Source organism: Mauremys mutica, chromosome 3 (assembly GCF_020497125.1).
Source record: "Mauremys mutica isolate MM-2020 ecotype Southern chromosome 3, ASM2049712v1, whole genome shotgun sequence".
Taxonomy (NCBI): domain Eukaryota; kingdom Metazoa; phylum Chordata; order Testudines; family Geoemydidae; genus Mauremys; species Mauremys mutica.
In genome coordinates this window covers 146,556,096-146,581,269 of record NC_059074.1, presented here as the reverse complement: position 1 = coordinate 146,581,269, position 25,174 = coordinate 146,556,096, and the positions used below count along the sequence as shown (strand labels likewise).

Sequence of the window (25,174 nt, the reverse complement as noted above, 5' to 3'; positions counted from 1 at the left end):
ATCGGAATTGACATGAACAAGTACTCGAAGAAGGAAAAATGGTTACTCACCTTCTTGTAACTGTTGTTCTTTGAGATGTGTTGTACACGTCCATTCCAATGTCCACCCTCCTTCCCCTCTGTCATAGTAGCTGACAAGAAGGAACTGAAGGGAGGACGGGTCGGCAGGGTCATATATTGAGTGCCATGAGGGCGCCACTCCTGGGTGCTCCCTATCCGACCCGAGAGTAGCTGCTAATGAAAAAGTTTCCAATGACCGTGCATGCAGCACACGCACACCTGACTGGAATGGATGTGAACACCACATCTTGAAGAATAATAGTTACAGGAAGGTGAGGAACTGTTTTTTTTTTCCTGTTCGGGAAAATGACCTCAATCTCCTAAAATTCCTGCGTGCATCTTTTGATACCAATTATCCCGTTTCCTCTCCCCTCAACCTCTCTTCCCTCAAAGTGTTTCCTGGCAACTTCTTATGTCTATGGCATTGAAACCACTCATGGATGGCCCTTATGCCCACAGGCCAACACCATGTTCTAGGATCTATAGTTGACCCTTCCCTTTCCTCTTCCTTCCCTACCCATTCTTCTCCAATGAGTTCCATAGCTCACAACTGCTCTTTCTCTCTTTGTGCTTCTTTCCCTGTTCCATTGCATGGCACCACACCTGCAAGATGATGCCCTACATCTACTTCCTTTTCCTGCCCTTTTGTTCACCATTCCAAGGGCAACAGGATCCACTGTGAAAATTCCTTTTATGCACAGCCAACAAAAGACTTACCCTTTCAGATGCCCAAACTACCCATTTTGACCATGCAAAATTTTAGAAATTGAAGATAGCTAAATCAAAAAGCTTCCAACTTTCAACGTAAGTCACTGTATCTGTGTGTATTGTGCAAAATGAGAGGGAGGGAAGTTCTGTTTAGTTTCACTGACTATCACTGATAAAGCCAACAGCCGCCGCTCTCCAGCCGTCCAGCTCTGAAGGCAGCGCAGAAGTAAGGGTGACAATACTGCAACCTCTCCTAAAAAAACCTTGTGACCCCCCTGCAACTCCCTTTTGGGTAAGGACCCCCAATTTGAGAAACGTTGGTCTCTCCCATGAAATTTGTATAGTATAGGGTAAAAACACACAGAAGACCAGAATTTATGGAATTTCATATCCATGAATTTGATAAGGCCCTAAACATAACACAGGAATAACTCTATTAAAGTCAGTGGAGTTACAAATGTAAAACAGGTATAAATGAGATCAGACTCATGGACATTACTTGTCAACAGTATAATAGTACCAAGTTTTGGTTACCTACTAAGCACAAATTAAAAAACCTTCATATTGACAGCATGTAATTATTTGTCAGTGGACAGAAGAAACGTATACTATACTGTGACTTAAATAACAAATTCTTAGGCAAAAAATAAAGCTTGTTTAATCTGACGTTAAGGTTAAAAGAACCTCCAGGAAAGGATCAGGAAAAGCTCAAGAACAAAAATCCTGTATGAGAATGTTACAGTTTTCTCAGAAAAATGCAAATACTGGAAAACCTAGAAATCAAAGTGAAGATTCTATTAAAAATATCAAATTAGGAAATGGAAAACATCCATTTAAGGTTCAATTATTTAATAACTTTCCAATTTGAATGTACTTATCTGCCTTATTGAAGGCTTGATCATGAATCCCAGGGCATGGCTGAGCACATGGAGCCCTGCAGGAGTGTGCAAAGCTACCTGCAGAGTAGTGCTCAATTCAAAGCCTGTCCATGTGGCAGAGGAGAGGCCTCCATAGGGTGGTAGTTGACACACTACAGAGGAGTACATGGCTATACAGAAGTATAGGAAGGGAGCTTCTGTCTGAGGTCATGTCTCTGCCTGCTGTGGTGGTGACACCACTGGCTGAGCTGCCCAGTCTTAGCTCAGCAGAGCAGCCTGTGTTTGGGGGCCATTGTTCTTGTAGTAAAGCTTCTGGGTTTCTGTAGGGTCTTGCTTTGTGCCACTGTCAGGATTTAACTCAATGCCAATAATGGCTTTTAGAAAGCTATCCTGTGTTACCACTTTTGTCTAATTTGGTTTCTATTTATATTTTCTGTTCATTATGTTTGTGTGTACAGTATATACACAAACACTTAATAGCTGTTTGAATGATGGGGCCTGATTCTCCCCTCACATCAGTGTAAATCAGGAGTAACTAGGGAAAGGAATCCTTTGCCCTCCTCTTCCCCCATACTTTTCTACAGATGCTACTGCAGCCTCAGGAAAGGTAGACTTAACATCCTTCAGCAAAAGAAAAAGTCTGAGCCGGATACTTTTCATAAAAAAGCAACCAAAGTAAAATTTTATGAAACCATCTTTATGTGTCAGAAAAGACCAGTAAGGGTACAAATAGCGGTTTACTTTTCAGTAAGTTATGCTAGACAGCTGCCAATATTTTGGACTCAGTTACACTAGTTTCTCCCAAGCACAATCAATAAGCCAAATTAATCCACGTAACTCCACTGCAATCAATGGAACTAGGCCTGGGATTAATTTAGCCCAAAAGATTTACTCAAAACAAATGAAGTTAATTGTTGACAAATATCTTACCTTGACAAAAGGTAGCATTAATCCTCTTGTAACCTTGGGGGCATTCCACCATTTGGGTGTATCCAGGGTAAGCTGGGGGAAAAAAAGAAAACTATTGGTTAGTTATTACAATGTATGACACATTTATATGGAGAGCATCACAATCAAATTACTATATAATTGTATCAAAAAAATTTACATTTACATTTTTAAGGATTCATAGTTAAGCACTTAAAAGTCAGGAAATGCCAAAATTTAGGTTGTACATGCAATCTGAACACTGTCTCCTTCTGTGTTTGCATTACTACAATTTTTAATTAATCAAATACTGTTTTGCAGATAATACAACATAACATGGCAGGAATTCTTTGATATTATGGCTTGTCTACATGGGAAGTTACTGCAATAAAAAGACAAGGGTATAAATCTCGGTGCACCAGCTTGCTACACGGCAACGTCCCATAGGGACACTGCTATAGCATGCTAAGCCCCATGCCAGGACTTTCACACCCTGACTTGGCACAGTCCCTTAGGAAACTTTCTGATTCATTCTATTCATTTTAAAAAATGACTGAATCATCCTTGCTGAAAATAAAAATATCACTTTCAGGAAGTGGCCATGCAGGAAAATTTCAGCCTGGAAGACAACTGTTTTAGAAACGTTCAAGCTAGTGAAATCAGAGTTAGAATAGGAACCTGAATGCAACCTTAACTATGGCAGTTGTTGCTGCTCCCACTATAATAAATCTGAACATATCTGAAATCCATGGAAAAATATAGGCAGTCAAATATTTTATTTTTATAATAGTGCAACCACAATTATAAGAAAGGAAACAGACTTCTGCTTTATCTTTTTAATCTTTTTGAGTTTTAAAAGACTGTCATTTGTTGGCTATTAATTATAAATTATCTAATGTGAATTATAAAGGATAACACCACAAACTGAATTCACTTTAGCCAAACTAGAAAGTCGTCAGCTAATTAATAGTTTTGTTTCTATTTATTGTTTATTTCCTCCAAGATATATTGTGATGTTGATTTTCTAAGTCTCATCCTGAACAATAACATTATATTAATTGGTAACAATAATATTATCTTAATTGGCACTATGGCAATACCAATTAATAATAATAATAAGTCTCAGATGCAGCTTCTTTGGATATATTTTGAGCAGAAATAGATATGTTTCTTCATGGGTTACGGGTTTAAAACGTATACAGTTTTGCTCTTTAACTGGCTGCTATTATTCAAATTTAAATGAAAACAATTGGAAATGATATTTGTCACAGTTATGGGGCTAGCTACATCTCTTTCCCCTTCCTGGTCTCTCTGACTGCACCACTTCAGGTGCAAGTATCATGCCTTTATCTATTGCCTTTAAGTATGCTGGGATGAAATTATGTAATTCTCCCACTCTTAGACCAAGCCCTTGCTACTGTACGGTATATATCAACCGTGCTTACCCAGCAGGACCAAGCTAGTCTTGGCACCTGCAGTTATTTCCATTCAGGAGTCTGTGACCACTGGTATACATGGACAAAACAGCCTTCTTAAAACCAAATCATTATTTATTTTAACAGTACAGACTAAGCATTGAGAGAAAAAAGGATTTTCATAGATTCCAAGACCAGAAGGGATCACCTAATCTGACCTGTATAACATAGGCCACAGAATTTACCAAAAATAATTCCTAGAGTAGATCTTTTAGAAAAACGTCCAATCTTGATTTTAAAATGTCAGTGATGGAGAATTAACCATGACTCCTGGTAAATTATTCCAATGGTTAATTAACCTCACTGTCAACAATTTACACCTTATTTCCAGTTCGAATGTGTCTAGATTCAACTTCCACCTATTGGATCATATTATACCTTACTCTGCTAAACTGAAGAGCCCACGTATACTTACAGATTTAATGAAGCACCCCTTAACCTTCTTTATGTTAAGCTAAATAGATTGAGCTTCTTGAGTTTATCATTATAAATCATGTTTTCTAACCCTTTAATCATTCTCATCTCTCTTCTCAGAACCCTCTCCAATTTATCAACATCCTTACTGAATTGTGGGCATCAAAGCTGGACATAGTATTCCAGCAGTGGTTGCATAATATCAAATACAGAGGTAAAATAACCTCTTCTCGATTCCTACCTGAGATTCCCCTGTGTATGTATCCCAGGATTGTATTAGTTCTTTTGACCACAGCATCACATTGGGAACTCATGTTCAGCTGATTATTTACCACGAGCCCCAAAACTTTTTCAGCATTACTGCTTCCCGCAGATGAAGTGGAGTTTGGGGTATGTTGGGTTGGCTCACAGCTGAGCAATGTGGGAGAGGGATAAAGTCCTACATTTCTTTCTTACTCATTTAGCAAGTACTAATTACTGACAAGCATTCTGAATGGACATCAGCTTCCACTTGTAATATAACACTGTGAAGTTTGATTCAAAGGTTCTCTTGTTAAAAAAAACAAAAACCTTTGACATATAACCTGTTTCTATTTTCTGCTCATATTTTTCATTATTATTAAGCCTATGGGCATACAATCCACAAAAGCTGTTTCAAGCCAAAGTGTATGTACATTGTAGGGCTTTGCTGATTCAGCAAAGTACTTAAGTATGTGTTTAACTTCAGGTACATGCAAAAATCCATTAAAGTCAACAGGATTTAAGAATGTGTCTAAAATTAAGCACATGCTTTAGTGCTTTATTGAACAGGGAAAGAAAAGAGGATAACAATAGTGTGACTTAAACACATGCTTGAATGCTTTTACTGAATTGGGGTCTTGCAGACAACCAAATGCTAAATCCAACCTGCTCAAAAACTGGCCTTTATAAAAATATTTCAGTCTCAAGTAAAAATCATGAAGCACAAAACCATAAAAGAGAAAGCTATGGAAAGTCTATTTTCTTCCAAGATGACTACAGTATGGAGAGTAATACCAACTCAGCAAAGGAAAACTGTCAAAACGACATGGGAATAATCTGAGCCTGAATCTGTATCCTGTGAATGAGTCAACAGAAGAAATGGATACAATTTAAATGTCAAACTGTTAACAGTTTATTTGATTTTCTCCTAAACTGTATTGGCAGTTTTTAGGATAAGTCAGTTTGCTCAGCTTTATAAGAAACAAGTTAGCATTTTAATGCTTAAAAAAAAATCTACAGAAAGAGTGTAGGTAGATGTGGGTGTGTGAATGAAGAACATGAACACATCATATATTTACAAACTCCACACCCATTACTCACTTGGGTAATTTCTCCATGCTTACAAACATTGCCAAAATCACAACAGTGTGTGTATTCTTCTCTTCCAATATCTCTGTTAAAGAAACCAACCCTTTTGCATCATGATACCAATGAGAAGACTTAAATACTAGTATTTCATATCTGCTATTCTATTTTTACATATATGATCTGGTTGGTTTATCTTGGCTTTCAATGGTAAATTCTTTAATCCTATATACTACGTGGTTATGCCTATTCTTCTTAGCCATTGAAAAATTCTTATCTTCATCATCAAAATATAAGAATATCTGGTGCAATACAGATCTTCAGATATGTATAGTATAATTTTTTATAAAATCCCATTATAAACTGTTACATTTATTCTTTGGAAAAGTTTGTTCTACAGAAATTTAAGGTTTTGATGCAACTATGAAGCACAATTTGGCACATATGCCTGAAAGTAAATAAGGAAGTGTTATTTACTCCTTCTCATAACACAAAAAGTAGGGGTCACCAAATTAAATCAATAGGCAGCAGTTATAAAACAAACAAAAGGAAGTATTTTTTCACGCAACACACAGTCAACCTGTGGAACTCCTGGACAGAGGATGTTGTGAAGGCCATACTATAACAAGGTTCAAAACAGAACTAGGTAAGTTCATGGAGAATAGGTCCATCAACGGCTATTAGCCAGGATGGGCAGGGATGGTGTCCCTAGCCTCTGTTTGCCAGAATGGGTGACAGGGGATGGATCACTTGATGATTACCTGTTCTGTTCATTCCCTCTGGGGCACCTGGCATTGGCCACTGTCGGAAGACAGGATACTGGGCTAGATGGACCTTTGGACTGACCCAGTATGGCCGTTCTTATGTTCTTAAAGACACCCAATGAGTGCCCTATGTGGAAGCAAATCATAAGATTAGGGGACTCCAGGACACAAAATACACTACCTCATAAATCAGTGGAGCAGACTGAGTCAGTAATAACTTTTGCAGATTCCCCTCCTGGGCTGTAAAAGATTCCTGGCAAAACTGCTCCCTCAGCGCCCTTGTGCTGCCCGTGAAAGGGCCAATCACAATATGACACAAGGTTCTTTCCTTTGAGAATTTTTATATAAAAATGCATCCCTAAATTCATGGATAAAGATATGCTGCACCATACAAAACAATTAATACATTTCCTTGTGTTAAGTATCCCACATTGATAATTGGGAAAGGAGTGTGGCGTAGGGAATATAGTATTGGACTGGGACTCAAGAGACCAGCATTTTATTCCCTGCATTGCCACTGGCCAGCTGGATGACCTTGGGCAAGTCACTTTCGCCTTTCTTTGTGTCAGTTTCCACATCTGCAAAATGGGGATAAGGATACCTTCTTCGTAAAGTGCTTAGAGACAGGGATAAAATAAACTGCCATTGAGTTCAAGGGGGCCAGGATTTCACCCCAGGTCTTTCCTCCCCAAAGCCATTTAAGAACTAGGTATAATTATTTCTTATTGAAGTTATGAAATGTTTCAATAGATTAGGTCAGGGGTCCCCAATGCGGTGCCCGTGGGCGCCGGGGTATCTAAATGCGCCCGCATCCTGACCGGCGGTGGAGCATCCGCCAAAATGCCGCCGAATTTCTGCGGCGTTTCGGCGGCGGCGCCTCTCGATGACGCCACTTGCCGCCGACAAGCGACATCATCAAGAGGTGTCGCCACTGAAACGCTGCAGAAATTCGGCAGCATTTCGGCAGATGCTCCACCGCCGTCACGGTCCTTTGTTTGGCGCCTGCCAGACGAAAAGGTTGGGGACCACTGGATTAGGTTTACCTTTCATGAGAATCATTTAATAGCTATTTTTCAGAATTTTACATTATTATGTCAAGTTGTAGCAAAAATATTGGGAAAGTCTTCATGGTACTCTAATTGTATAGACAGCATTCGAACAACAGAGTTAAAAATGTAACGGATATTTTACAGCCTGGAAAGCTTTGGCATTAAAACTCAAAAGTTCATTCAAGGTCTCAAGATGTCATTGCATTTTCTCTAAGTAGGAACTGGTGCCTCTATAATTTAACATTTCTGTGCAAACCTTTAAAAAAAAAAAAGTCCAGCTAGGCGATGCAAGATGATTCAATATCATTATCTCCCTACATTGAGAAAACACAATGCCGCATCACTAGCTTAGGAAGAGAAGGAGAAAAATAAAAAATTTACTTTGTCGTCACTGAAGCTCAGAGTGCACCTTCTATCACCTTTCTTATATCAAATAATAGGGTTCTTCTGAAATATAGTGTTAGCATTTCTCTGAAAGAAAAGGTATTTAGAGCACAAACAAGTGAACTGATGCAGAAAACAATAATGAAATCACACTTACATGGCTTCTTGGGACATTTGTGACATTTGTTAAAGCCCCAGGAAGTTCCCACAGTTCCACAGCAGTCTTCTTGCTTTGATAGGCCAGGGAGTGCTTTACCACACTGGAATATTTAAGAATATTCAGGTTAGTGTTTCTGTAAGATGCTCACTTCTAGAATATTGCTATATTACATAATCATCTTGGGAAAAACTCACCCACCTGCAGAGGCCCACTGAAGACTCATTGAAGCCCTCAATGGAACTTAAATAGTGCACTGGCACTGAGCTAGCCCTCTTGGTGGGGGTGAGCAGATTCAGTTTTAAAACATTTTATATTGGTATTTTTTCCCCCTTTGACTTTTAGAACAAAAACCAGTCACTGAAAGAGTGAGTATATTTCCAAGCTAGTAATTCTTCATTGGCAGTAACGCCTTAAATTTTTCTTTATAAAAATCTGTCCCTGCAATTTTTCAAAAGGCATATAAATCATCTCAAATACCTTTCCCATTATTCTTTTAAAAAAAGGGACAAGAAAGTATTACCATGATTTTTAAATGTCATTTCCTATTTCATTTAAAAAATACAAATACCCCTACTACTACAAGTTGTACCAAATGTTTATGACCAGTTACTGAAACTGTCAAATTATATTGAAAGATTCTAGTATTTGTAAACTGAAAGAGAATTTAACATAAGATGACTGGGCAAAAAAGTAAGTGATGCCTATCTATTTTTATTTGTGACTCTTTAATTATGCAAGCAATTGGCCCAGTCTTGCAGTCCTTACTGAGGCAAAATTCTCATTTATTTCAAATGGTGTTTTGTCTTGAATAAGGAAAACCGGACCTATATTAGTACCCTTTATTAGTAAATATGTTAACACTTTAGCAGTTGCCAAGCATAAACCTCCTTGATTGTTCGTATTTTTCATTTTGGAAGGCAAAGGCAAGTAAAATGAATTTTCTGTCTAGAGAATGGATATAGAAAGTTGTGTACACCTGCTGTGTACCTGAAGAGTATCAATTAGGTGCAAAACAATTCTGCAACATGGAATCTGTGCCACCCTGAGTTATCTCTACAAGCGAAAATAGGTGAGTTACACACCAATATAACAGCCTAAAAGTTAAGAATTCTGGAGCTACGTGGAAATATGACTAGTAGAAAACTGGAGCTCTTCTCTTCTCAGTGCTTTCAGGATTAGTCTAGATGGGAGAACGGGGCCCTAGAACACCATAAGCTGCTAGAAGAATGCCTGGGGGAAATACTGCAGCCCTGGTCTTTTTAATGACTATTCTAGGTTGTGCATCTATTGAACTCAGAAACTAGATTACATTTGCCGCTTGAACATAGGCACGGGAAGTAGCGATGCAGGGGGTTCTGCAGCACCCCCAGGTTTTATGCGGGGCCGCTGGTCCCTCACCCGGGACTCCACTTCCCAACTTGGGTCCTGGGGGACAGCCCCGTGCCCCGCTCCCCAGCCGCTGGCTCCGCACATAAAGCCTGGTGGTGCTTCCCACGCCTATGCCCTGTTCCCGGCCCTCTGCCTGCACTCTGCTCCCCAACCCCTGACTTGGGGCTCGGGTCCCAGCCGCTGGCCCTACTCCCCGGCTGCTGGCCCCGCGCCCAGCCCCACGCGTGCTCTGCTCCTGGGGCCCCAGCTGCCTGCCCCGCTCCTCAGCCACTGGCCCAGTGCCCTGCCCAACCCCCTGCTCTCAGGCCTCGGCTCCCGGGGCCCTGCACTTGGCCCCCACAGCCAGGGTTCTGCTCTTGGACCCGCACGTGGGGTCCCGGCTGCTAGCACCTGCCCGGGGCTCCATTCCTTCCCCCACACTCGCCCCAGCTGTGGCCTCAGCCCCTTTACCCCTGTACAGGTTCCCCCTCCCGGAAACACATCCCTTCTCCCAGCCTCAGTTCGGGGAGTGGGGGGGCACAGACAGGGGTGAGGGGGCTGGCTTTCAGCACCCCACTAGTAAAAATGTTCCAGCGCCACTGCACTGGAGGAAAGAGACTTTAAAATCTGTCAGTTGAAAGACAGGGATAAAATAAATTCCCATTGACTTTAACAGGGCCAGGATTTCACCCCAGGTCTTTTCCCCCCAAAGCCACATGCAATCCTGGGGATATTAGACTTAACCTTACATGTTAAAAGGGTATAAAGCTTTTATTTAAATAGGGTCAGATTTTTTGAGACATATTAGGGGGATCAGTGTACCGGTATGGTGGGGGGTGGGAAAAATGCCATCTCTCCATAATGCCTCTCTGAGAGGATAAAATTATATATTGAAACTTGCTACCTCTTAGCCAGAAATTGCCCAAAGTCTTAGAGCTCACTCAACTAGACAGCTTTCATAATATTTCCTTCAAGTGCAGCCCTAAACGTTTACAAGGAGTTCTATTTGCACCTGTATACAGCATTACTCCCTTGACCTGACATCCCAGTCAGACACACTGTTTGGAAGGGCAGTGTTCCTGTTCAACTAGATTTGCTCAGCCTGCCTTCCTGGACACTGCATTAGTCTTGCAAAACTCAAAGAAGTTACTTACTAGAAACTGGAGTTCTTTGTGAATATTGCCAGTGCATATTTATACTCATATTCTTCTCCTCCTCCTCCTGCCCTTCTCTTCTTCCTCAGTTCTACTACTTTTTTGGTCTCTGAGCTTAAGTGGGAGGAATCAAGGTGGTTGAGACTGCACCTCCCCTTATGACCTCAGACACTGAGCATTTGGTGCCATGAGGGGCATTTATGTGGCACCTAATAGACACAGTTTTTCTAGAAGGATCCAACCTCCAGCAGCATCAAAATCCATCCCAACAGTGTGCATCGTGCAGAGGCAATACTCCAGAAACAGGTTTTGTTTTGTTTGTTTGTTGTTTTTTTCCCCAAAATATTAAATTTATCATTTAACCACATTAAACTGAAAAAAACCCCCAACAAACAAATCAACAAAACATAAGGATTAAAAAAAAAAAGGTAAAGCTCACTCTTAGTTTAGGTGTGGTGCTGTAGCATTTGTACTGTACTGAAGCTCATGATCTCTGTGGTCATAATAGTTTCAAATTTCCATATAAAAACCATGAGCAAGAATAAGGATTCCAAATTCTGAGTCATCTGGCAACTGAGGTTTACAGTCCTATCAAGAAATACTGGCAACGATTTAAGATCTTGCTCCCATCACATCTATGATGAATTGAAGCTTGAAGAATCAGTGGTAATTCAATTAGCATCCAGCCACTTTAGGAACTGACATCAAGGGAAGGCATCTGCCATGTGGGGCTCCTCAGCTCTATATAAATGGTGCTCCAGATCTGCATGGTTTAGGACAGGGGTGGGGAACCTACAGCCCAAGGGCTCAAGTATCAGAGGGGTAGCCGTGTTAGTCTGGTTCTGTAGAAGCAGCAAAGAATCCTGTGGCACCTTATAGACTAACAGACGTTTTGCAGCATGAGCTTTCGTGGGTGAATACATCCGAAGAAGTGGGATGACTTGCATCCGAAGAAGTGGGTATTCACCCACGAAAGCTCATGCTGCAAAACGTCTGTTAGTCTATAAGGTGCCACAGGATTCTTTGCAGCCCAAGGGCTGGATCCGGTCCATTGGTTAATTTCATCCAGCCTGCAGTGCCCCCCTGCGGGGGGAAGCCCCGAGCCTCCATGTCCTCCCACCCAGGTGAGTGAGTGGCCCACGATTGATTTTTTTCGGTGGGTCAATGGCCCATGACAGAAAGAAGGTTTAGGACATATGCAGCAGGGGAAGATGGTAGCCATGCAGAGCTTCTAAAGTATGCTGGCGTGTACTCTGACTTATGAGTTCTGATGTTCCTGTTTCCTCCAACATAGTGCTTCAGATCCTTCCAACACTCATGGCACCGCATGCCCTGTTTCCCAGCCAGCCACACTTTCCAGAAAGGCTCTCCTCTTTCACAGAGCCTGCCTCACACGAGTGAAGCTCCATTTCAGTGGGGCGAAAACTTGGATTGGAGCCTCCCCCTCCTTAAAAGCCTCCCCATGCTTCCCCACAGATCATTCTTTAACCCTTTCTATCTCACATTCTGAGACACAAACAACAGGTGGGTGGACTGCCCTGGGGAGATCCCCAGAAATTCCCCATTTGTCACTGCTTTCAGTGCAGCTCTGCCACATAAATCTAGCCCTAATTTAAGTGGCAAGCCTTTAATGTGCACATTGTGCTTTGAATAGATTCCATTAATGGGGCATCAACTTTCATTATGCTTTAAGACAGATACTTTTAAACATTTGTACATGTCTATCTTTAATTTTTTTATATCACTTATACTTTGCATAATCAACAAAAGTGCATAGTATTCCCAATGTTAGTTTAGATTGTGCTGGTGCACAGAGGCTGCAAGAGCACATTACTTTGTTACCCTGTGTGCATTTCAGCCACAATCCCAGTCTTTGCATAAATTGGGTGCTGCTGCCAGTGACAAAGAACTAGAGAGATGGCAAGACCACACCCACCTCTGCCTCCCAAGCACAGCTGAACCAGTACACCAAGGAATAAATAGAGCTCCTATTAAAGGGTGGCAGAGATCCCAATCTGGCAAGAAGTCCCACAACAATCACAATTATTCTGTCTGAAATCATCAGGATGCCTCCCAGGACTCTCACTGCCATGTGACCCCTTTGCAATGCCCTTTTGTGGGCTGTTAATAAAAACTCACTATATCACCATTAACAAAGTGATACTAACTGATTGATCTTGGCTGAAATCCATGGGCGCCCTGCCTGAGGAATAACTAATGATTTCAGGATTCCACTTAAAGACTTGTCTTCCACATACCGCAATAGCAAATACCGCGAAGTGAACACGTACACTGTCAAGCAAACTGAAAACACTGGGCTATTACATCTTTCTTTCTCCCAAATGAACATCAGACTAATAGACCCCAAATTTACTGAATCATATTACTGATATAATGACCAAACAACATACTGGATATCTGAATGACAGGTTGTTAAAAAGAATATCATCCAATAGAACACTGGCTCAGTAACAGGCATTGTCTCATAAGAAGAGTAGAGAAACTCTTAAATACTTCCAGACTTTCTAAAAGGACTTGTAAAGAATTTGTATTGGCTTAAGCAGAACATTCTTTATAGGCAAGTAAAAATTATCCAGCTTTCTTTTATTTGAGTAATTAAAACAGTGTTTGATGTTTCTGGTACCTGATACATCTTTAATCCTCTGATATTTCAGGGTATTGATTTTGCAAAGAATCTATTGTGGATGAAGCATCATATCCTGTAAATGGATCCACACTGATTTTCTGACAGTCTATTTGTTTAAAAGCTTCAGAAGCCAAACCATGAGCCTCAAGGAATTCCAGACAACTATTTTCTATTATGAGTTGGTATTTTTAAGACTACTTGCAAGAAAAAAAGTTTTTAAAAGTGCTCTGAAAAGAAAAAGTACTAATGTGTGAAACATCTGATTTTACTTTACCTTTTTTTTTTTTTAAGAATTTGTCAAATTACAATATGGCAGGTATTTGCTATAACTGTCGAGCAATGAAAATCTATATTCTTTCACTTTCATAGGAAATGTCTGTAAAATCTGAAGTACAGTATGGTCATTTATGTTGTTTAATAAGCAAGCTACTTTACTGTTTGACGAAATGGCACATTACTATGGCCATGTTTCCATACTAATCCCTGATACATCAACAACCATATCAAACATAATTTACATGAAAGCATTATAAATGGATTACTTTATTCACTAATAACTATCAATATACAGTAAAAGCTGTTTTATCCGGCACTTCACCGACTGGAAAGGAATATAAATTAAACCAGCACTTCTAATCTTCATTAAAAGTCTGGTTTATAATCCGGTTGGCGCGGGGCTGGCAGGAGGGTTGGAGCATGGGAGGGGATGTGGAGCGCGGGCTGTAGGAGGGAGATGGGGAGTGGAAGGGGGCATGGGGTGCGGGAGGGGCTGTGGAGTGCCAGATCTGTGGGCCACTCACCTCAGGCAGCTCCGTACAAGCGGCAACCTACACTGGCTGCTCCTAGGCAGAGGTGCGGCAGGCAGCTCAGCACACTGCCTCTGCCTGCAGGTGCCACCCTCGCACCTCCCACTGGCTACTGTTCCCAGCCAATGGGAGTTGCAGAGCCAGAGCTCAGGGTGGGGTGCGGGCAGCACGCAGAGCCGCCTGCCATGCCTCCACCTAGGAGCAGACAGGATAGGTCGCCACTTGTGGGGAAATGCCCAGAGTGAGCGCCCGCCCAGATCCAGCACCCCGCACCTCAAGCCTCCTCCCACACCCAAACTACCTCCCAGAGCCCGCGCCCCACAATCCCTCCCGCACCCCAATCCCCAGACCCGCATCCACTCTCACATCCAAACTCCCTCCCTCTTAATTAACTGGCAATTTTCATTTACCTGCCTCCGTCCCATTCTCCCAACATGCCCAATAAAACAGCTTTTACTGTACTTTGCTGCCCTGATCACAAACAGATCTGTTTTGTGCTTTATTTAATACTTGCAGGTGGAAAAAACATGTTAGTGACTCAAGCCCAGTTTCTACAAACACTTATGCATATGCTTTATTTTATGCCCAAGGTCAATGGGACTACTAATTTGAACAGAGTTAAGCATATGTATATGTTTTTGCAGGGACAGGGCCTGTCTCACAACCCATCCTCTGAACTTTGCCAACTTGTACATTTTTCCAACTGCCACAGTCTGTTTATTCTATACTTTTCTAAGTCCAATACTTAAAAGATGGGGGCCACCTCAATCTTAAATACATACATCTCGTATGAAATCACTTCTGAAAAAACATGGTTTATTAAAATGCTTCCAAAAAGTAATTTCTTTGGGATATTTATCAAGTACACGTGTACTTTCTTCAATCATCATAATAATTTAAAGTATTCAGTACTCCCTTGAGAAAACATTGGTCATGTTGAAAAATGGACGATAACTTACAATTCCCAATGAAGTCTTTAATAAGATTATTTTTTATTTATTTTCATTTTCTATATGCCTCGATTTTAAAAATGCAATGATCAAATAGATTAATACAGTAAGAACTCCAACTCAGGCACCCTTGCTGATCTCAACTATAGCAGATCCATGGGTCCCACACATGGTGGTATACCGCTTCCAGTGCACTAAATACCCCAATAGCAACTACATGGGTGAAACCAGACAATCACTCGTTCTTGAATGAATTCTCACAGGAAAATGATAAAAGACAAAACACCCCATCACCTGTGGGTGAACACTCTTCACAAAGTGACCACTCTCTATATCTGACCTATCAGTCCTCATCCTCAAAAGAAACTTGCACAACACTTTCAAACGATGAGCCTGGGAGCTTACATTCATAACTTTGCTAGACACTAAAACTCATGGACTGAATAGAAACACTGGACTTATGGTTTATTATAACAATTTAAAAACCCACTAACAACCCTCCCACTATCCGCTTTCCACCTCTCCTTACTTTTTCTCCCCTCCCTATGACGGGCCACTTCTACTTGAATGGTCCCTTGAAATATGTGTGAACTACTTATGCTAAACAATCTGTTCCATCTTGTATTTTGCTGTGACAGTCTGAGGGCTTGTATTCATGTACAGTGCTGCAGCTGCGTCACTGTAGTGCTATGATGAAAATCCTACTATGCCAATCTTTCGCTTATCAGCATAGTTAATCCTCATCCCCCAAAAGCAGAAGCTATGTCGACGGGAGAAGCTCTACATGGGTGGTTAAGTCAGTATAACTACATCAGTCAGGAGTGTGGATTTTTCAGACCTCTGAGCGATGTAGTTATACCAGCATAGGCCTGTAGTGTAGACCTGGTCTCCATAAGTTTCCCAGACCTGACGAAGAGCTCTGTGTAAACTCACACGCTTGTCTCTCTCACTTGCAGAAGTTTGTCCAATAAAAGATATTACCTCACCCACCTTGTCTCCCTAATATCCTGGGACTGACTCGTCTACAACAACACTGCATATAGCAGTATGGTATACAAACAGGGACAGACTTTCAGATAGGCAGCTGAAGGCTTTAGAGGTCAAAACCAACACTATAAATTTCACAGATTATGTCTTAACAGAACCAGTGCAGATCCAATAGCACTGTCAAGTGCCTGAATTTGGTGCAGAGTACATTCAGTCAGTTAAGTTGTTTCAACTACATATTTCTCTTTAAACAGGAAAACTGTTTGTTTTGTTGTTGTTGTAGTTTGGAGTGTGTGGGGAGGAATTTGTTGGTTTTTTTTAAGTCACAAAGCAGCCCACCAGAAACTGAATGGCTGTGATTATATAAAACCAACATTCAAAAAATCCTATTCAAGACGCTAGACTATAACTTATTAATCAGAGAAGATATGGGAATTCCCCTGGTTCAGTCAAATATGCAACAGCCAACTTCTCCTTCTTGCTTCTTAATATTGTTTTTTTTTTTATTTTTGTGAATAATAATTCTTCTTTATTTACATTTAACTGGAAAGAAATCAAATCAATTTTGGGAAAGCTTTTTTTTTTTAGACAAGAGCCTTAAAACTAGAACATACTTATTTAAATGTCAGCATCTGTAGCAATATTAGAAATATCTCTAATAAAGATTTAAAGTGGCATATGACAGAAATCTATACATAAATCTTGATACATTACCTATGTGAATATACATTCCATCTACACTGAAATGTTCCATAACAATTTAAATGCACATTAATCATATGTAAAATTAATAGGACTCAAATTAGCAATACAAACTTTGTGTGCATCACTGACACAATAAAAGTATTTAGAAAAATAACACGATGTTCTGTGTCACAGTAAAGACATATTATTAGAATTAAAATGAAAAGCAGTAGAGGCAGTGGGAAGGAGTCAAAGAAATGAAACATATTACTACTTGTTTGCTTGGTTTATACATAGGGCTGAATGGACCAATGCTCTAAGCTGACAGATTCTTGGCTTCCAAAAAGATTCAAATACAGATATTGATTTGACCAATATTTTTTATGACATGGAAATATCAGCGTATGGACCACAGATTAATTGCAACAATCTTTCTGATGCTGATAAAGTATTTGGCAACAAGAAAAGTTTCTTTCTGAGATAGCACTAAGGACCTCTAATGGAATGAATACTATGAAATCTTCCAGAAAAAACACTGACTCAGGGTTCCATTCTGAAAAAACTAAAGGCAGTGGGGATGGGTGAACTGACTTTGGAAATATAAGAGCCAACCAGAACATAAACTCTTTCTCTATACCCAAGTTTTAAAATATTATAATAATAATCCTATTTCTACAGGTGCCCATCAGCCCACCTTTGTCTCCTCTTCCCAATGATCAGGACAAAAATACACAATAAAACAATATATACCTAAAAATATATATCACACTGAATCCTGGGAACTGTCAATTTTTTATTCTCTCCTGCACCTGCTCATCTTCTTTTCTCTGACCCCTGTGAGGGCCCCTGCCTTTGCTTATAGTCCTTTTGTAGGATCTAGGTGGTTAGGCACCAGGTGGGTTTGGCAGTCTGGGCTAGGGTTTGGCCAACTGCTTGTTCTAATATTGCATGCTCTGGGCTGACGTGTGTAAAATACATTCTGGGTATCTGACCTGGGTAAGGCCAGAATAATTGGGATTTGACTACGGTAGCCAGCCCAGGCCTAGTGAAGACTTCTACTTGTAACTGAGATCCATGAAAGAAATACCAAAAAAGGTAAGGTGGGCAGGAATGTGTTAAGGAGAGGGGAGAACCATGGAAGGGGTGGGGAAAAAAACAGAGTGACAAGAATCACTGGCCTATGCTTGGGAGATCAGCTAATTATGTTCAACGAGGAAGGAGGGAAGATCAGGATCAGTTTAGACACAATCAGAAGGAAAGAAGGAAAGAGAAGTTGTTAAAAGGTTTGGACAAATTCATTTAACTTTGAATAAATTCTATCCAAAATGAGACTCTTATGTTGCACAGTTAGGCTCGGACAGTCAGGAAGTGTCTGAATTAAGGTTGCACATATGTATATGCTGCATAACTACACACACAAGACAAGTCCCCCAAGTACATCTCTGAGATTCAAGACAGTTTACTTATAAATTGTAATTTTATAAATCAGAACAATAGAACACTTTCACCCATGCTAAAAGCAGAGAATAGAAATGGGAAGATAAGCAAGATCCTACACTAGCTTGGTAGATTTGCCTAGAAGGGACCACACACACATTTCTTCAGTCTCTTTTGCAGACAGTAAAATCACCCCTGATCTCAGAATAATTAATAAAAGGTTTTTAGAGTACTAAAGCCAACTATGCAAAGCCACTGTGCAAGAAAATACATAAACACTGACAATTGTTAAGCAAAGTAAGAATACAGAAATTATCCAGAGCAGACTCAAGTATTTTAACTGAGGACATATTACATACTAGTATTAATAAAGAAAACGCAGCAAATATTGAATAAATAAAAAATAAACGGCTCCTTTTAGATTACAAACCTGTTTGAACCTAACAAATTTATGGTAGGTCCAAGTGCCTGCTTTTGGCTCCTTTGAAAGTTGGGCTCTATAATTCCAGCTATAAATTAAATTCCTTGAAACAAAACGATTCTCTCAGACTGCACTAGGCTTTTTCCCAAGGTTGGCACTAAAAGGATGAATAAAGTTTGAGAGAAATAGGAACATATCTCAGTCTAAATTGGCAGGCACTGCCCACGTGCAGAGGTAGTGCAGAGAGGTACTGCTCCAGAACAGAGACAGTACTGAGAAGAATATGTCTCACACAAGCAGAATGCCTTGGGGAGCCCGCAGTCATGCAGGGTGAGTGTGCAAGTAGCTACACCAATCTAAGAGCTATCCTCCATTGGCTGGGAGATAAGACCATAGCACTGGTATGTACCATCTCTTCCCCCATTGTACACCACTAAAAGAATAGGGAGGAACAAATTCCTGTGCTCTGTTGCCTGTAATTCTACCTGGCCCTTATGCAGGCCTCAAGTAGATTCTTTATGCCTTCCACTCCAACTACGACAGACAGAACGTCGCCCTAATTTGTAAACATAAAATATGCAATGATGGCAAACAAAAAACACATACCCCAGTACAAACATAGCATTTCTACAAGGATAGCATGCCTGTAAACTATCTGGGAAGTATCGCGTATGCTCCAGGCCTGCTCTTCCTAGCATATTTCTGGCACTTGGTAATAAACCATGTTAACAGAGGAGTAAATCTGATAATCAGACAATAATGTAGGGCATGTTTGTCCTCCTTATACTGTATATCATGACACTGTGAATAAATACAAAATGAATTTGGTTCATATGCCCTTCTCTAAGCTAAACTTAGAGTGGTCCTTAAATGAGTAGTGCTTAATAGGCCCAAACAAATGGCACTCATTTTTCTTCAAATCTTTTTCTACCTCAGCTTCTACAGTGTCTACATTTTCCATTTCTTTGCCCAGAAGTAAGTAAAAAACTGTATTTTGTCCCTTTCCCCCCATTCTTTTGTTGGAGAAGCATTCACTGCAAAGGCTTCTGCCAAGGCATATTCCAATTTAGTTGCCCACAGTGGCAAGCAGAAAAGTCTGCTAAATACAAAGTCAGACATGGATCGGTCTGAGATCTGGAGTGGCAGATACAGCATGGATGTACTGCAAATGGATGACTTGTTCCACCAAGATAAGCAAATTTCTTTCTTGCATTTGACACTTTCTTATCAACACACTTTGTGAAATATTTCCAATCATCTGAGTGCATGGCCCCGTGATGTAAACTACACAGCTCTCATACTTTAAATCTTACTGCACCTTACAAACTAAATATCAAGTAAAGTTAAGCTCAAACACTTACTGCTGGCTGAACTACAGGACTAGTTGGAAGAAGGGGGAGAAGTAAGGTTATATTAACAAGAAACAAGCTTATAAATTGCTTAATAATAGCCTGCTATTGAACAGGTGACAAATAGGTGTACCACACAGGAAGTAATAGTGTACAAAGTTTATTTGAAAGCTGATATATTTTTATGTTAAAAATTTCTTTGTATGTACTGTTTGAAATTTAAACAGAGAGAAGTGAAGAGATACATAGAAAAGATTAACTGTTTTTCCTAAAGCTTCCCCAAAAAATTTCAACCTGAAGCAGACAACAGCATAGAAAATTTGACCCCAAGCAATTAAAGTTCATCAAAGTTAAAAGCAACTGAAAACAGGGTCTTATAAGGAAAGCGTCAGGCAACCTTAAATAAAGATGCTGCTACCATCTTTTCCCATAACATTGTTTCTCACCCTTTTCAGGATGGCAAACCCTTCTCCGAAGTAAAAAATTATAATTTTTTTTCACTATTTTCATTTCCATTTTTCAAATTAATATAAAAGTAGGCATAAAAATTAGGGCTTTCAAGCGATAAAAAAATTAATTGTGATTAATCACGCGATTAATCGTGCTGTTAAACTACTACAGAATAACATTTATTTTAAATATTTTTGGATGTTTACTACATTTTCAAATATATTAATTTTTCAGTGTTGTATAATACTGCTTTAAAGCTTCCCATCTCAAAAAATATTTGCAAATATTTCTTACCTGTGTCCCAATAGTCTCCTGGAAGCAGCGCCCAAGCTGAGTTTTAGCAGAAACAGGAAACACATGAGGAATGGGTTGCTGATGTGGGTAAGTAGAATATCCTTTCTGGGTCTTGTGATATGGAACACCTTGATAAGAGACCTGGGGATGTCCTGGCTGGGGTACTTTCACTTTCTGTCCTGCTGATGTGCTGTCAATTCTTGAAACTTGATGGAACTGTACTGAGGCCTCAGGGGGATGTTTCACATGGATATTCACTACATTAGGGGGGAACTTCACTAAAATAATTGGAAGAATAAACAAACAAAAAATAGCGAGAACAGATGTTAAACGGAAATACCCGTCTTCAACAGTTCTTTAGTATTAATGTTTACATTAAAATTTATATATTACAGCCTAAAAAATGAAAAAAATATACATAAAGCACAAATATAGAAAAAAGTTAAAATGTATAGAGTGTGGTTTAGAATGGAAGAGATTTCAAACTCTTTGTACAGAAAAGTAAGACTCTACAGAAAACAATGTTAAAGACTACAGTGTAAGGTAGGTATCCAGCTGGCTGGTGTGACATTAATACTTGTGGTCAGACTGTGTAAAAAAAATTCCCATTCTAAGTCCCAGAATTCAAACTCTACCATGTTATTTTTGGATATACAGTAAATTTTGTTCTATTTTTCAAATCCATCCTCTCTCTTTGGAACATAGAGAAAGATTCAGAGTTTATCATTTCACCTTGGTAAACCAGCCAAGTCCTGAATTTGCCCAGGGAACCACTGATGACCTCCCAACCATCTGAAAAAAAACACTCCCTTCATTGAACTTTGAATTAAGGATTTGTCAAATAAGGAGGGACTGCTTTTCAAATACTTGGTTTTTGAATGGAGTTGTAGTTTTAAGTCTGTGCACATAGGTTCAGAACTTCCACTCACTTATTCCAATGTGAATCAGGAGTAATTCTGTTAAAACCAATGGAATTTCATGGATATTATACCAGTCTCATAATCCAAACCCTTTATTGATTTGGGTTCTTAACCTTTTTTAAATATTATTTTTATAAAATCTTGGTGTATCTTTAAATCTATTCTTAAATCCACTTTAAGAATTCACAGTTAGAGTAACTCTCTAAGAATAGACTCATCTCCTTACATTTTACAAGTTAAAAATCAAAGAAGGTGAATACTCTTATAGACAGTTACTTAGGAACTTCAAAGAGGAGAGGGATTCTCTCTCCTGCAAAACTCTAAAGCTTTCCAAGGGGAAGAGAAGGAGAACAAGAAATAACCATCCCTTGTGCCACCCACAGGGTCGTCTTTAGGATTTATGGGGCCCTATGCAGTATTATTAAACTGGTGCCCCTATGCCCGACAGCAGCCCAGGCTTGCACGTGTATTTTAGATAAGGGTGGTTTTTTTAAGGATTTATTAAAAAAATTATATGTCTGAAAATCCAAGCATATAAGACTAAAGATGAATACACAGATTGTGCATCTAAAAACCTATGCAAGGATTATTTTTTTTTAGAGATGTCATTTTATAATCTTCAGCAACACACTAATGAAATATTTTTAAAGCAAGTTTTAAATTAAGGTCCTGTAGAATAACATGTTGTGAGTAAACATTACAGTAACGCATAACTGTTTTTGTATATAAATTCAGAAACTGACAGTATATACCTGGGGGTTGGCAAATGCCTGTTAAATGGCTTCATTACCACTTGAATGTTAGAATTCAATATTTAGTCTTTGTATCTGGGATATTTTCAGCATCTGTTAAATGTACTTTCCTCTAATGCACTTCTAAGACCAGTCAGACAAGTGGATATAACTCCCCTATCAAACTATCATAAGCAGTTAAGAACACACAAAAGTCTTGTCACACTGCTATCTCTATAAAGGATGTTAGCTAATCCTGCTTAGCTGTTTTCCTGTCTCCAGCAGACGCAGCAACTCTTCTTTGTGGTTAAATGTTTCTTTGCTAAAACTCTTTAATTCCCACAAGGCTTAGTTAGTTTAGTCTGGGGTGGGTTTTTTGGTAATGAAATTATGTTTGCTTTTCCACCTCTTTTTCTCTAGAGTACCCTGTGACAGGCATTTTCAGTGTATCCAGTCTATCTTGCTTAAAAGAAGCAGCCTTGTAGTATAAGTTATTGCACTGCTTTCTTTTTAAGTCTGAGAAGCCACAGCTTTAGGCTAGGCAGAGTTCCCAGGAAATAGCTGATGGGAACCCAGAAAGTATGCCTCCACAGCTTTGCTGGTTTTTAATTCCCCACTCGGTATCAGAAACTCAGAACTTCTTAATACTGTAAGAGGTCTGTTGTAGTCAAGGCACACAGGGAAAGGGGAAAATATTGCCAGAAGAAAAAAGGTAAGCCCTCTCTCAGAAAAATCTTTTGACTAGGAATTGATACAATTATTTTAATGTCATTTTGCACTACATAAGGAAGACAACAGAACATGGCTATTCCTGGCAAACAAAACTGGTTCACTTACATGAATACATTGCGAGTGGACACTCCTTTCAGGCTAGTATTGTGGCTTCTTTCTGACTCAACAGTTCTCAGCAGGCTGATGTTGACTTAGGTGCCTTGCCAGCTTCTATAAGTCCATCTAGCTCTGCTAGGGATTTCAGCCAATTCAAGACTGTAGGGTGACCAGACAGCAAGTGTGAAAAATCGGGGCAGAGAGTGGGGGGTAATAGGAGCCTATATAAGAAAAAGACCCAAAAATCGGGACTGTCCCTATAAAATCGGGACATCTGGTCACCCTATCAAGACTGTGACAAATCAAGATGTAAGTGCTTCCTCCCAGGTAATGTTTATCCCCAAGACCCTCTTTCTTCAGGTCTTCGATTCCTGTTTAGCTGCACTCAAACTTTGCTTTCTGCCAGTCTCTTACGGATGATATATTTCTTCCTCTTATCCAGAAAAGGAGCATTCCTCTTCCAGTTGGTCGATGTCCTCACTTGGAGATGGAAATGGCAGGCAAAGGCAATGAGACAGGTGATGACCTTGATGGGGAGCTTCCTTCCAAAGGGGTAGGAAAATTCCTCACATGAGTAAGAAATTTGCTGTACTTTTCAAGCTAGTTACCTGTACATTCAATCTGAAGGATGACTATGGCCAAACATAAAAAGAACTATTCTTTATGGGTCACCATTTCATACAGGATATCTTAACCTTTTGTGCAATGCTCACAGTAATAAGCCTTGGTCACATTAAGTATATGGCAGTTTGATCCTCTTGTTTAAAAGAAAAGTTCAAAGTAATTTTCGTAGCCCAAGATAAGGTTTAGTATTTCCACACTGGTAAAATAACCTGTTTTCCAATGGATTGGGTAGCAGTCCTGCAGAGTCTGGATTTACTGAAGAATGGAAGGGAGCTTAAGAGAACCTTCTCATTCTAATGTTTCCAAGTAGATGACTACTTGTATCTCTTACACAGCTGTTGCCTCTTTTGATAATAGTTATTAAGTTAGATTATACCTGCCATAAAGATACAATTAAGTTCGGTTTGTTTTTAGCAAAGTGATTCAGAAAGTAAATGTGAACGTTTAATCCCAACAGAAAATTATTTTTAAAATTTATTAATTCAGTTGCAACAACATGGAAAAGTTGGCTGTACGTTACCAACTACAGTCAAAATCAGGTTGGTTATTCAAACAAACAAAAAATTAGTGTTAAATTACTGAACTGTGGAATTTAACTGTGGGACTCTCCACAAAAACAGAAATAAACATGGAAGAAACAGACTGATAAATAATCCTCTGAGTTCATTTTTTATCAAACAATGTCAAGAATCATCAACACGTCAGTTGCAGCTAGCAGGCTGAAAGTGACTCTGATCTCTTAGTTTGGGCAAGATTACTGGTTTTCTTCTCAGATTCATCTTGTTTTTAAATAAATACTTTTCAGTGTTTAGACAGCAGTAGCACCTTATCTGTGATTTCATCAACCTTACTGGAAATATTGTTGTATTTAACTGAAATTCTCTCAAACTCCTGAAGTGATATTTATGATCCATATCCTGGCCTCTGTAAGTTAAAAGGATCACAAACAAAAAACAAACAACCTAGGCATACAACAGTTCACTGAGAGTGAGAGGTAAATTGTAAGGGTAAACATGGATTCTGTTTTCATTTTAACATCAAGTTAATTATGTTGGAAGGCAACCACTCTCTGTCTCATACTAGTGAGAACTTAATAACTAGCCACTTTAACAGTCACAGGTAAATTACAGACTGCATACTGGAACAATGTCTTCAGTCCTTTCCCATGTGAAATCGGGCTATGCACCTGACAGGCGAGAATTTTGTTATACCAAAGAACGTGGCACCCTTTTTAATTCTGTGATCTGGACTAAATTCTACCATGAATTAAAGTAAAATTACCTTATCAAACTCATTTCAATAACACTGTGTTTCTTATTATTCCAACCATCTAAGGAAAATAACTTCCAATCATTCGGGTAGGCTCTGGAGTCAAGCTGT

General features: G+C 39.6%; 1 protein-coding gene across 6 annotated transcripts in view; it reads right to left on the bottom strand.

Moving 5' to 3' along the window:
* Positions 1 to 25,174, bottom strand: part of LTBP1 (latent transforming growth factor beta binding protein 1) — a 331,513-nt gene that overhangs the window by 167,287 nt on the left and 139,052 nt on the right. For all 6 annotated transcript variants that reach the window (XM_045009926.1, XM_045009927.1, XM_045009928.1 and 3 more), the window contains 3 exons: positions 20,692 to 20,969; positions 8,142 to 8,244; positions 2,576 to 2,647 (listed from right to left, as the gene is read on the bottom strand). In XM_045009926.1, the coding sequence (XP_044865861.1) occupies positions 2,576 to 2,647; positions 8,142 to 8,244; positions 20,692 to 20,969 (453 nt within the window). The remainder of the gene's footprint in view (positions 1 to 2,575; positions 2,648 to 8,141; positions 8,245 to 20,691; positions 20,970 to 25,174) is intronic.